Raw genomic sequence first — 14397 nt, forward strand, 5'->3', positions numbered from 1 at the left:
CTACACGCATTTTATTGCATTAATGCTACCTTAATAGCACAATATTTACCCTTAGGTGGTCGCTAAGCAGTGGCGGATCCAGGGAGGGGTGATCACCTCCCCCCTCTCAAACCAAGTGATATATTCAAAGATTATAAAAATATTCATTTATTTTTATAGAAATTTAACCAATTGGCACCCCCCTCTTAACGATGCTGGATCCGCCACTGTCGCTAAAGCATAAAAAGTCATTCTTATAAAAATAATATTAATATAATATAAGTATTTCTATGAAAATAAATGAATATTTTTATAATCTTCAAATATAATATCACTTGGTTTGAGAGGGGTGGGGGTGATCGCCCCCCATCACCCCTTCCTGGATCCGCCACTGCTTAGCGACCACTTAGGTGTGAATATTGTGCTATTAAGGTAGCATTAACGCAATAAAATGCGTGTAGGTGGCGAAAATATGAAAAAATTTATTTTGGGCCACCACTGTGCCTTTGGGGAGCAAAGAATGTAAAATGTGCATAGGTCATGATTTGTAGGTTACACTGTGTTGTTTTATTTTACATAAGTACTTTATCAATAAAACGAACAGATGCCGAAAAAAAAAACAAAAACTGGAGCCCGCCAAAGCATATATGAGGTTTACGGCGCCACTGTGCAGTAACGGTTGCTTAGACGAAAAAAATGAATAGGACCTAATTTTTAGAGTAAATAGTGGTCTTTAACCTTGTATAAGTTTTGTTTAAAAAAAATGAATAGGTAATGAGAAAATCGTAAAAACATGCCCGCCAAGGTATAGGGGTAGTTTCTGCAGTATATTTTCAAGGATAGGGGTGGTTTCCGCAGGGATGTTGCAATAACCATATATATTTTTGAAAAGCACTATTGATGAAGCATATGCCCATATGGATCAAAAAGCAAAAAACAAAAAAAAAATTTCAACCCCCCATTTTATTTATTTTTTTTGCTACAGGGGTTGCACTAGGAAATCGCTTTTAGTGTCCATGCATGGGTAATAATAACGTGCACAAAATGATATATAGTATTTTTACTACAAAAACGTTATTACGTAGGTCAAAATTTTTGACGTAAGAGAACTGTCAAAACATTAGAATGTGACTTTTCATTATTGCTATGTTTATTATAAACACGGCAATAATGAAAAGTCACATTCTAATGTTTTGACAGTTCTCTTACGTCAAAAATGTTGACCTACGTAATAACGTTTTTGTAGTAAAAATACTATATGAAGCATATTAATGAAGGGCATTGTGTGTGAAGGATTCCAAGAAAATCACTTTATTTATTAATTCTTCTTTTTTTTGGGGTGGTTTCGGGGAAAATTGGGGGTGAATTATACAAATTTGTAAATAACACCAGTACATGGGTAATCGCTGAAAGTCTTTTTACTCTAGCATAAACGGTTCAGATGGTATAAAAAGGGGTTTTTTAAAATGTAACACCCTGTAATTAAAAAAAGGGCAATTACCCTTAAGTGAAACCTATACCAAAAAATCAATCATCTATTTGTGAATAATTTCCGCAGAATTTCTTTTTAATTTCCGTTACAGTTAGGGAAAAATATATTTTTTTTAAAAACATCTTTTTTAAAAACATCTTTTTTAAAAACTTGTCAACTTTGGGGCGCCACCCTTTCTAAACGGTGGATGATAGAGAGATGCTGTCAGAAATTAATCGTAGAAAATATAGTCCTCTTCATATTTCTATAAAAGAAATTTTTTGTAAAAGGTACAGAAAGGGCTACGTTTAGCAAAAACCACAAATTACCCCCTTTAAAGGGGTGAAAAGGGGGGTTCCGGGGCGAAATTTTTTCAGAAAAAGTTAGTCTTATAATAAGCACCCCTTGATATGTCAGAAAAAAAATACAACCGGACTTGTGTCCGTTTTGAAAGTATGAAAGTTTGTTGCCTGGCAATTTTTGCGAATTAAATTTTGACTTAATTTTTTTGTCAAATTTTTCAAAATTTCATAAGCGAAAATTACCAAAAGGCAACGAACTTAAATGAAACCAGGAGAAAATTTTGCCGGAAATAATTTTCTCTCGAATGATATTCGACAAGACTATTTCACGAGACAATTAATGCACTATATCAACGAAATATAATCTTGATTTATTTGTTATTACCAGACACTTTCGTGACGGATCTGTCATAATTTTGTCGCTGAGATTTCACGTCGTTAAGGAGTTTTGTCAGTAGGAAACAAAGCGTTGCTATGCCGTTTTATCAGTTAAAAGCAGTCTAGTGAAATAGTCATTATAAAACATTTTTATAAAATATTTGGGCGTCCTAACATTAATTAATCAATTAATTTAATGGTTTTGAATTATTATCACATTGAATAAGCTCTGGCGTCACTGATGACGGTTATCCCGCAATATGCCATCACTTGCACGTCGGGGTTGTGATATTGTTTCAAATTGTGTTTTCGTTTCTCTATGTTGGTGTTCATTTGTTCTTTTGTTTTTAATGATAGTTACTTACTCTTTGGTCCTGGTTACCTGTAAGAATTACAATGTACCAACCGATACTGCTATATACCACCGAAGAACATGGCTGTTCCTTGACGACGTTCTACGTTAGGGTGGAACAGCACGAGCCTACCCTGTTGATGATTAAGACCTGCAACAATGAGGTAAGACTTTTTTGATTTTTATAGGATGAAGTAACAAGTTTAGAAGATGAAATAAATGAAAAGAATTAGTCACAATCACTTATATTTTTAGTGCAGTCATTGAAGCTTTTTAGCTCAGAAATTTTTTACTATGAACCGATTTACATGAAATTTCGGAATTAGGCTTATCCTACCCTTAACTTCAAAAGTGATATTGGCCCAAACTCCGTTTTCACCCTGGGGGTGGTTACCACCTCTTTTTGGTGGTGGAAATTTTTATTTTCAAAATAACCTTAAATATCGATAGAAAACCTAATTTTAAGCAAAAAAATGTATAAAGTTTTTTCAAAAACCCAATACTTTTCAAGTTATTGGCAATTGAAAATTCGGAATTTTCTCACGATTTTCAACGGTTTTTTGCAAATATCCTTAAAAATATGCATTTTGACGATAATATTATAATGAACAAAATTGTAGCAGGTAAAAAAATGAACAAATTGGTTTTTTAAAGAGTGTTCTAAGTGCAACATTTTGTGTGAAATTTAATCGATATATTCAAAGCCATCTAGCAGAGAGCGAATAAATTTTATGCATGCTAATGAGAAAAGATTTTATACTGCTTACAATAAGCTTTAAAATGAGCACTGTTAAAAGTCTTTTGTACGTAAAATGAGTGAGCAGCAATGAAAAAAAGAGCAACATCTAATGTTTTTTTTTAATCAATGGATTTCATAAATGCCATTTCCACCAAAATTAAAATTAATCATATTCCGTCTAGAATCAACTTTATTATAAAGAGTTTAATGGATTCTAGCAGTTTCGCTGCTTTGGAATACATATTTTTTGAAAAAATCACGATTTTAAGAAAAAAAATTTTGAATTTTTAAAAAAACCACATTTTTTTCATAATATCTCAAAAATAATGAACGATACGTAAAAAGTGTAATAATATAAAAAATAGGTTTTTTTGTCAAAAATTTTGGTTTGTTTTTCTATCACACAAAACTTGACGAAGATATGGGTGCTCGGTAGCGCAACCACAGTCTCTCTCGAGCCCTTTAACCCTTCACCGTTTCAAAATAAAAGGTTTTTCTCTACATATTATACTGAAAAAAGTTGTAGCTCTTTTAATTACCTTCAAAATGGTTTTTTATAAGTTGTGATAGCTTCAAAATTGAAGTAGTTATGGCCCAACAACTAAATCATACATATTCAATGTTTTAATTTAGGGGTAGTTTTAAGGGTTAAAGAACTTGAGCATATGATTTTCCAGCATAGCTTTTTCGAGAACATGGAACGATATTTAAATCCTTTTTAGTTTATCAAAAGAAATTTTTTATACAATTTTTAATCCTGTGGTTGATTTTAAGGGTTGAAAGGGGTTAACAATTAAATAATTAAGATAGATACCGTAAAATATTATTTACTCTATATTTAGGTAAGTCTTCTTGTCAAACCAAATTAATTTTTTGTAAATTTTTTCTATTTAGGGGTTGTTTTTAAGGGTTTAAAGGGGATTAACAATATGATAATTAAGATAGAGAACGTAAAATATCATTTAAATCTTTTTATGTCATACTAAATTAATTTTTTGTAAATTTCGTCGATTTAGGGTTTGTTTGCAAGGGTTGTACGGTTTTCACGGGGATTAAAATGATTTTAACATGAGGTTATTGTGTTAAAAAACACTTCACAATGTCACTCTTTATTATTAAACACGTTTTCTGGCGATAAAATGGCTCAATGTCAATTTTTCCATTAAGGGGTTATTTTCACCCCTTGAAAATAAAAAAGGAGTTCGGGTCAATATCACTTTTGAAGTTAAGGGTAAGATAAGCCTAATTCCAAAATCTCATGTAAATCGGTTCATAGTAAAATATTTCGGAGGTAAAAACCTATTTTACGCTTCAGTGACTGCACTATTTACCACAGAGGACCGGTTTCGCTTTCTATAATTTACAAAGCATCATCAGATCTCCGGTACAGCAAAATTAAATGCCAAATTTTTTTTTAATTAAAATTGGTTTTTTTTTTATTTAATTAAAACGTATGAAGGTACAATAAAATAGCAACAGTTTTTAGAATGCAACTTTTAGTACCTACACTGGGGTGCAAAATTAACCGGACACCTTAAAAATGGGTCATTTTTGATGTCTCGAATTTCCTAAACCTGTGGTCCGATTTAAATTATTTTTTAATATGTTATAGCCTTATTCTTTATAAATATCGCTGTAATAATATTGTGGCTAAACAGGTAAATTTTTATTGCATACCGGGTGTACCAATGAAACTGTGTTTTTTTCTTAAACTTCGCATCACCCTGTGGAATATTCTAGCATTTATAAAATACTCAAATTAAAACCCAACTATAGCCTTATGTTTTCTCAACATTCTGTTTTTTGATTCATTCGCTTAAGTAGGACAATAAAAAAGTTAGGAAATTTAACAACTAGCCATGTTCTTTATCAATACAGGGTGTTTCTAAATAAGTGAGACAAACTTTAAGGGGTAATTCTACATGAAAAATAATGACTGTTTGCTTTATAAACCTATGTCCGCAAATGCTTCATTTCTGAGATAGGGGGTGTTGAAATTTTTCTTACAAACTGACGATTTATTTATTGCTTAAAAACCAGTTGAGATATGCATGGTGGATGTTAAGACGTAGTGATTGTACATTTTTTGACATACAAGTAAGAATTTAATATTCACCATTGGCGCGCATACGGGTAATATAAGCCCTCATATTACCCGCATGCGCGCCAATGGTGAATATTAAATTCTTACTTGTATGACAAAAAATGTAAAAATAACTACGTCTTAACACCCACCAAATTTCATTTGCATAACTCAACCGGTTTTAAAGCAATAAATAAATCGTCAGTTTGTAAGAAAACTTTCAACACCCCCTATCTCGGAAACGAAGCATTTGCAGACATATCGTTGATAAAGCAAACTGTCATTATTTTTTCATGTAGAGTTACCCCTTAAAGTTTGCAATTAATTAATTATTTAAAAACACGATGTATTGATGAAAAACATGGCTAGTTGTTAAAGTTCCTAACTTTTTTTATTATCCAACATAAGCGAATGAATCATAAAACAAAATGTTGAGAAAATATGAGGATATAGTTGGATTTTAATTTCAGTATTTTATAAATGCAGGAAAATATTCCACAGGGTGGTGCGAACTTTGAGAAAAAAACACAGTTTGATTGATACACCCGGTATGCAATGAAAATTTAACTGTTTAGCAACAATACTATTACAGCGATATTGCTAAAGAATAAAGCTATAATTATATTAAAAAATCACTTAAATCGGACAACAGGTTTAGGAAATTCGAGACATCAAAAATGACCCATTTTTAAGGTGTCCGGTTAATTTTGCACCCCAGTGTATATTAAATGTGTGTTAGTAATGTTTTGGTTAAAGAGTTAACAAGTAATAAGAAAGAATTTGAAATTTGATAATTCCCTTTTTGAATTTTATGTTGTTCTTTGAGTGATAATTTAAAGATCGGTTGGTGTCGGTTGGTTTCCTTTGGTTGCAACTTTGGTTGCATATCCAGTATCTGCTTTTGTGATTAACACATCTGTAAAAGAAAGTGAGTTGTTCTTTTTTTACATGATGAATTTGATTTATTCTGCTTTACTGTTGTTGTTCATCAGAAATTTATTCAATACTTCTGCTCCAAGTTAAGAAGTTAAATTATTTAAGTAGTCCAGAAAGCCACTGCACATCCTCTGGGAGAAATATTCTGTTTCGGATGTTTTACACAATCTTACTCAAAATGGACCCCTTTTAACAAATTTGCATGTTGTCAGGTCCAACAGTGAGTCAAAAATTGTTTAAACTTTTTTTTTGTTTTTTTTTTTTCCTAAAATTATTTTTTTTGCATTGAACAAAGTTTTTTTTAGGTTTTTTGGATCATTCCAAACAGAAAAGGTATTTAGTAACTTTTCTCTAAAGTTGATAGTTTTTGACATATAAGCGATTAAAAATTTAAAAATTGCGAAATCGGTTATTTTTAACCCTCAAAAACTATGTGAAGAACTGAAAATTTCAATGTTGCCAAGATAGGTAGATATTATTTAAACATCGGTTGATACAATCCCGAAGAGTTTTTTGCAATACAATATCGAAAACCCCTTTGTTTTTTAATTGCTAATAATCAAGCGGACGCGACACTATTTTCAACCGTTGCATGTGTATATGTATAATATGTGTAAATAATATGTGCGGAAAAATATTCTGATTCAATATTTTTTCACCATCTTACTTGTAGGGCAGTCAGTGAGGTTATTTGGCTCCGAATTCCATCTTACTACATCGATTTACTTGATATTTTCACAATAAGTAGAGAATAGCTCAAGAAACAAAGTCTACCCTATGTCGATGTGCACTTTTATCTTAGGGGTGATTCCCACCCCTTCTCGGGGGTGTAAATTTTTTGATTAAAATGACCACCGAAGTGGCTAGAAAACCTTAATTCTAAGCAAAAACTGTTCAATAATTTTTTTTTAAACTCAATAATTTTTGATTTATTCGTGGTTGAAAATTGGCCGTTTTCATTGAGAAATGACACCTTTTCGGGCGGTTTTTTGCGAATACCTTAAAATCTATGCATCTAACGAAAAAAACTATACAAAACATTTTTGTAGCTTATAAAAAGACAAAGAGATTCGTTCCTTTATATATCTTCTAGTTATATTACAAAACGAGATATGGTAGGTGAAAAGAGTTTGTTTTTTTGGTGCATGCTCAAATCGGTGTATTCAACTTGAAATAAAAGAAAAACGGTCGATTTTAGTTGTATAATGCTACCAATACCTTTTGTAGTAATTGAAAAGACCTTTAGAATGAGCCACATTACATGTCGATTACATTCAAAGTAATCGAGATATGCTGCAAAAAAAATTGATGACTAATGGAATTTAAAAAAAAATGTGAAGTACATTTAACCCCTCATCCATCAGAATTTAAATGCATCGTTTTCCTTCTATAATATTTTTATTATAGTGTTATTTCTATGTTCAAAAAGTTGGTCGGGTTTAAAATGGATAGTTTAAGAATCTTCCTTTTTCTCCATGTAACTCGAAAATGATAAGAGATACGAAAAAAAGGTACCACACAAAAATGTAGGATTTTGTTGAGTAAAAATTTTGTTTTGTGTTTCAGTATTGTATCTCTTATCATTTTCAAGTTACATGTAGAAAAAGATTTTTAAGGAAATCTAAAAATGCGCTCTATAAATTGATCTTATTTTTTTTTTTTCAAAAACCCTTCATTTTAAACCCGTCCAACTTTTTGAACCCGTCCATAATACTATAATAAAAGGTATTTTAGAAGTAAAATGATGCATTAAAATTCTGATGGATGAGAGATTAAATACACTTATCATTTTTTCTTAAAATACATTAATCATCAATTTTCTTGCAGCATATCTCGCTTAGTTTGAATGCAATATACCTTTAATATTGCTCATTTTAAAGATCGTTTTAAGAACTACAAAAGGTGTTGGTAACATTATACACCTAAAATCGACCGTTTGTCTGTTATTTTAAGTTAAATACAACGATTTGAGCATGCACCAACAAAACAAACTATTTTCACCTACCATATCTCTTTTTATATCATAACTAGAAGATTTATGAAGAAACTAGTCTCTTTGGTTTTTATAAGCTACAAAAATGTTTTATATAGTTTTTTTAGTTAGATGCATAGTTTTTAATATATTTGCAAAAAACCTTCAAAAAGGTGTTATGTTTCAATGAAAATGGCAAATTTTCAACCGCGAATAACTCAAAAAATATTGAGTTTTCAAAAAAAAAAGAATGTGCGTGTACTTTGTACGCACGTAAGAAGTTATACTTCTATTATATAATTTCAACGAAATAAATAATATACTTAACAGGTTAGTTGTATTTTATTTAAATATTAAACTAACTTTCTTACCTACCACTTTCAAAAAAAATTTATTAAAACAACCAAAAATTAAAAAAAAATGTGAATCATCTGGGATTGGAACCCGGGACCTCTCGATCTCTGATCCAATGCTCTACTAACCAAGCTATCCAGCCCCTTGTAAGTGACATATAGTATCTCGGATATAATTACACAACACGGTGACAAATTAGTCCTGTCGCCAGTGGGGGTACAACGGCCTCCTTAATTCAGATGGACTTACCCAAGTTCTTTTTATGTAATTTGACCCGTAGAACACGAATTTTTTGGGTAACAGTCGATCCGGATGACGATAAGATTGTTATAAACAAACAACTTGAGGAATCACATAACAGCGATTTTTCACAAAACAAAACATTTTTTTGTATTTTTTGGGTCATTCTAAGCAAAAAATGTTTTTACAAGTTTTTTCGTAGGATGCATAGTTTTCGACATAAACGCGGTTGAACTTTCAAAAAATCGAAAAATTGCAATTTTTGAACCCGAATAACTTTTGATTGAAAAATAAAATAGCAATTCTGCTTACCGCATTTGAAAGTTCAAGTCAAAAATTAATTTCTTTATTATTAAACAAATCTATAAAAACATAGTGATTGAATGATGTTTTCAATGCATTTCTCATTTGAAATCGAACGAGTAGGCGCGCATACAGACAATTTCTACGTAGATTACGTACATTAAAACGCATGCATTGGGCATGGGAAACACTATGTGTTTATGACTTTGTTTAACAAATAAAAACTTAATTTTTAGCAATGCAGATAATGAAAACCGATAGAATTTAACTTTAACTTTCAAATGCGGTAAGCAGAATTGCTATTTTATTTTTCAATCAAAAGTTATTCGGGTTCAAAAATTGTAATTTTACGATTTTTTGAAAGTTCAACCGCGTTTATGTCGAAAACTATGCATCCCACGAAAAAACTTATAAGACCATTTTTTGGCATTTTTTGCTGAGAATAACCCAAAAAATACAAAAAAATGTTTTGTTTTGCGAAAAATCGCTGTTATGTAATTCCTCAAGTTCTTTGTTTATAACAATCTTATCGACATCCGGATCAACTGTTACCCAAAAAATTCGTGTTCTACGGGTCAAAATACATAAAAAAACTTGGGTAAGTCCATCTGAATTAAGGAGGCCGTTGTACCCCCCTGGCGACAGGACTAAATAGATCACAATGTGAAGTATAAAAATGTTATACCTAGATATTTTATTATCTTACTACCGAGGAAGACAAATCCAAAGACACAAAAATTATAATAAATATATTTACTAAAAACACTAATATATTCTTTTAATGACTTATTTGCGCTGATATATAACATACCTATCTTGAAAGATTAGCAACGAACTACATACTGTCTGTGCGCGCATGCGCCAGGGAATTATAAAATTTCACTCTCTATCGTAAAGAAGTATAACTTCAAAAAATTATAGAACAGTTTTTGCTTACAATTAAGTTCTCTAGCCACTTCCCTGGTTATTTTAACCAAGAAATTTTCTACCCCCGAGAAGGGGTGGGAACCACCCAGATAAAAGCACATATCGGCATAGGGTAGCCTTTGAATTAGGAGATAAGTAGAGGCTATTCCCAAAATTTCATTAAAATCCATTAGTCCAGAGAAATAAGGTTTTTCTCGTGACACATCCCCCTCCAGGCCGAAACCAAATTTTTTGAGTAGTATGGACATCTATATTATTAACCTATATGTTTCCTGCAGCCGATTTTGATGATATACATAGTTATAAACAAATGAAGATCGAAAAACGGTAAATTATCGCTTTTTTCGTCTATTACCAAAAAGTTAAGCACTTTAAACAAATTTGAGAGTAAGAAACTCATAAATCGTATAAAAAACTTCAATATGGCATTCGCTGAATATGTCCAACCTTATTGGTTGCTTAGAAAATTGCAAAATAAATCATAAATATTGAGTTTTTATAAATATTCGTAACTTAGGTAAAAATTAACTTAGAATCTTCTTATTACACGGAATGCCGAGACTTCTTGTACTTAAATTATATTTTAAATTTCAAAGCAATTGGTCAAATAGTTTAAAAGTTATTTAATTTATTTTTCCCAAATTCATTTTTTTTGCAACACTATAAGTCAGAAAATTATGAGGTTACAATAATACTTCGGACAGTTTATGAAAGAAGAACATTTATACTATTACCTTAATTAAAAATAAATGACAAAAAGTAATTTTAAACAGTGTAAAATTATTTTGCAAAAACATGTCCATTTTTTGCTTACTTATAAACAATTAGAATAACTTTTTAACCGTTACCCGTAGAAAAATTATTTTTTCATATTTAGAAAGACTGAATTTTTATACACATTTAGAAAGAAAAACAACTGTTCTAGGACATTTAGGGACAAAGTAAGCCCCCCCATTTTTTTAATTCACATGTTTTTGCAAAATTATTTTGCAATATCTATAATTATTTTTTGTCATTTTTTTTAATTAAATTAATACTGTAAATTTTCTTCTTTCATAAACTATCCAAAATATTACTGTAACTTCATCATTTTCTGACTTACAGTGTTGCAAAAAAAATTAATTTTGGATAAACAAATTAAATAACTTTTAAACTATTTGACCAATTGCTTTGGAATTTAGGGTATAATTTAAGCACCATAAGTCTCAGCATTCCATGTAATAAGAAGGTTCTAAGTTAATTTTTACATAAGTTATGAATATTTATAAAAACTCAAAATTTATGATTTATTTGGCAATTTTCTAAGTAACCAATAAGGATAGACATATTCAGCGAACGCCATATTGAAGTTTTTTATACGGTTTATGAGTTTATTACTCTCAAATTTGTTTAAAATGCCCAATTTTTTAGTAAGAGACGAAAAAAGCGAAAATTTACCTTTTTTTGATCTTCATTTGTTTATAACTATGTATATCATCAAAATCGGCTGCAGGAAACATTTAGGTTATTATTATAGATGACCATATTACTTGAAAAATTTGGTTTCAGCCTGGAGGGGGATGTGTCACCAACACGATATTTTTTTCCTTATTTCTCTGAACTACATGCAGTAGGATAGAATTCGGAGGTAATATCCTATTTTTGCTCCCATTGACTGGCGTATTGAAAAGGTTCCCTATTAATAAATTTACATGTTGCCAGTTTCAAAAATGGGTCAAAAAATTGTTTGAACAATTTTTTTCAAACTTAAAATGTTTTCCGATTAATATTACATATTATACATCCAACGGTTGAAAATAGTGTCTCGCCCGCTTGATTAGCAATTAAGAAACAAAGGGGTTTGGAAAGGGACAAAGGGCATTGCAAAAAGCTTTTCGGGATTTCATCAATCGATGTTCATAGAATATTCTACGTACATTGGTAACACTGAAATTTTCGGTTTTTCACATAGATTTTGCAATTTTTAAATTTTCAATCGCTTATATCTCGAAAACTATTACATTTAGAGAAAAGTCACTTAAAATGTTTTCTATTTGGAATGATCCAAAAAACCGAAAAAAAATTGTCTGCACATATCTTTGTTCAGTCTTCGTTTTCAGAAATTAGGTTAGCAAAAACTAGCACTACTATTTACATTGTATGTTCATTTTCTAACCAAGTCGTTAGGAATTCTGTTTCTATCGTTTTATTAACATTATCTTTGAGAGATAGGCTAAACTTCTGAAAAATACATGTAAACAAACCATAAGTTGCTATTGCTATTTTAATTTTTATATCGAAATTGATCATTTCTTTATGTCCATGTTGTTCCAGTAAACACAAGTACATAGGGTTATTGCTTGATAGCACGTTGTAAGACTTGTTTACAAAAAAAATACATAGTAATTATTCGATTTTTTAAGTACTTGACCTCGTCTATGATCAGATGAAGAGATGAATTTGTGAGATATCAGGAAAATATTTTACTTTTTATCCATACATTATCTTCAAGGTAAATGATTTAGAATGTATTTTTAGTGGGTTATCACGTAGTCGAAATATTTTCTTCAATAAAAAAATACTCATAAGGTTTTTATTTTGGTTATTTTTATAGCCATTATAAAGGTGAATAAAAAATTTATTTGTAGATAATACATTTGCAGGAAGATAGTGCCACAAATTGGCAAAATTGCCGGCTCTCAAGCTGTATTTGACGAATAGTTTGTAACAGTGGCGGCTCGTATAACTTTAGGAAGGTAGTGCCAGAATCCGGGCAGCTGCCTAAATTTTTTGTGGCGGTTTTACGATATGGTCAAAAAGGATATAAAATATAAATAAAAAAAAAATAGGCGCAGATATTTTTATCTTATATCTATATATTTACTATTTTTGGGATGCCAAAAAATTTACCAAAATTTATCAAAACAGTTCCGTAAATTAAGTAATTAGCAATAAAATAAATTCAACTTACCACCAGTATTTACTGCTGATGTACTTTTTTTTTTTGTTTTTTTCATCACTAGGTGGGGAATCTGCAAACAGACGTCGGAGGTAAACATTTCCAACAGTGCTGGGTTCCTGAGCTGAAACCTCATCAGTGTCACGTCGACCAGTTTGGCCCTAAATCGGACCTCCCTGCCCTCCGTAACTCCGATGTGGCCGGGACCAGCTAAACCCCACCCCTCTCATACTAGGACATCAGTGTGGAATCGCCCGTTAGGGCATGACTTCTCCCCGATGTCCTTCTTTTGCCCGATTCTCAGTCGCTCGTCATCACGCATCAGCTTCCGTCTCTCACACTCATCCGACCACCACGTCCTTTAATCCTATGCTGTCAATGTTTCATTCTTCCTACCACTGCTGATGTACTTGAAGTTTGTTGTTACGATATGGTCTCTAGAGCCTATTTAGAAAATTATAAAAATAACACTATTCTATTATTTACACACACGCACAAAGTTATTTAATATCACTTTTAAAGTTTACGATATGTGAAGTCCATCCTTCTTTCTTTTTTGGAGGCAAAGTTTTCAATGACTTTATTATTAAAATTGTCAATGCCATTTACAAAATGTCTTTCTGTAGACAGCATACCTAAAGCACTTAGTCGTTCTTCCTTCATGGTATTTCTGAGGAATGTCTTAATTCGTTTTAGCATTGAAAAACAACGTTCTGCTTCAGATGTTGACATGGGAATGGTTATTAATATACTTAAAAGTTTAACGGTTTCTTCAAATGTACATTTTAAACCTTCATCATTTAATAAAACAGATAACGGAACAGCCCCAGAGGTAGTACTTAATTCGTCTCGCTGATACAATACTTGTAATTCAGTTTTAAGTCGAGTTTTGTTTAAAAATAAAAATTGTGTGCATGTTTCATTAAGAAATGATTCGGGGAACTTATCCTTATAAGCAGAAAACTTCTCTGACATAAATAAATGAGAAGCAACTAAATGTCCGGAGAAGGTAAACCTTGTTTTTATTTGCAACAAAACTGCATCGCATATCTCTAAGGCTTCCCGTTTTCTGCTGGGCCTGTCCTCTTCAATTCGCGCCTTTTTTTTATTGGTTCATCATTATCGGTTTGTCTCTGTGACGTGTTTATTTCTTCTTGAATACTATCCATAATGACGTCCATTTGCTCCCTTATACCTTGAATTGCTGCTGCAAAATTCTCCAAATCTTTTTTCACTTTGACAGAATCAGTGCATACTTTTTGCAATTGATGAAAAATAATTTCTACGTGAGGCATAATTTTATTAAAAATAAATAGCCAAAATACAAAATCTTTATCCTGGAGCTTTAATTTGTAACCATTTGCTTGATTAATGGAAGACAAATCACGTGAAGTACTTTGTATAATGTCCATAACTGCAATGA

General features: G+C 31.2%; 1 protein-coding gene across 6 annotated transcripts in view; it reads left to right on the top strand.

Moving 5' to 3' along the window:
* LOC126886681 (GTPase-activating protein skywalker) overlaps nucleotides 1-14397 on the top strand; it is a 400554-nt gene that overhangs the window by 345024 nt on the left and 41133 nt on the right. For 5 of the 6 annotated variants that reach the window (XM_050653674.1, XM_050653672.1, XM_050653670.1 and 2 more), the window contains one exon: nucleotides 2488-2646. The exons of the other annotated variant lie outside the window; for it this stretch is intronic. In XM_050653674.1, the coding sequence (XP_050509631.1) occupies nucleotides 2488-2646 (159 nt within the window). The remainder of the gene's footprint in view (nucleotides 1-2487; nucleotides 2647-14397) is intronic. 6 annotated transcript variants of the gene reach the window in all.

This window comes from Diabrotica virgifera, chromosome 6 (genome assembly GCF_917563875.1).
Source record: "Diabrotica virgifera virgifera chromosome 6, PGI_DIABVI_V3a".
NCBI lineage: Eukaryota > Metazoa > Arthropoda > Insecta > Coleoptera > Chrysomelidae > Diabrotica > Diabrotica virgifera.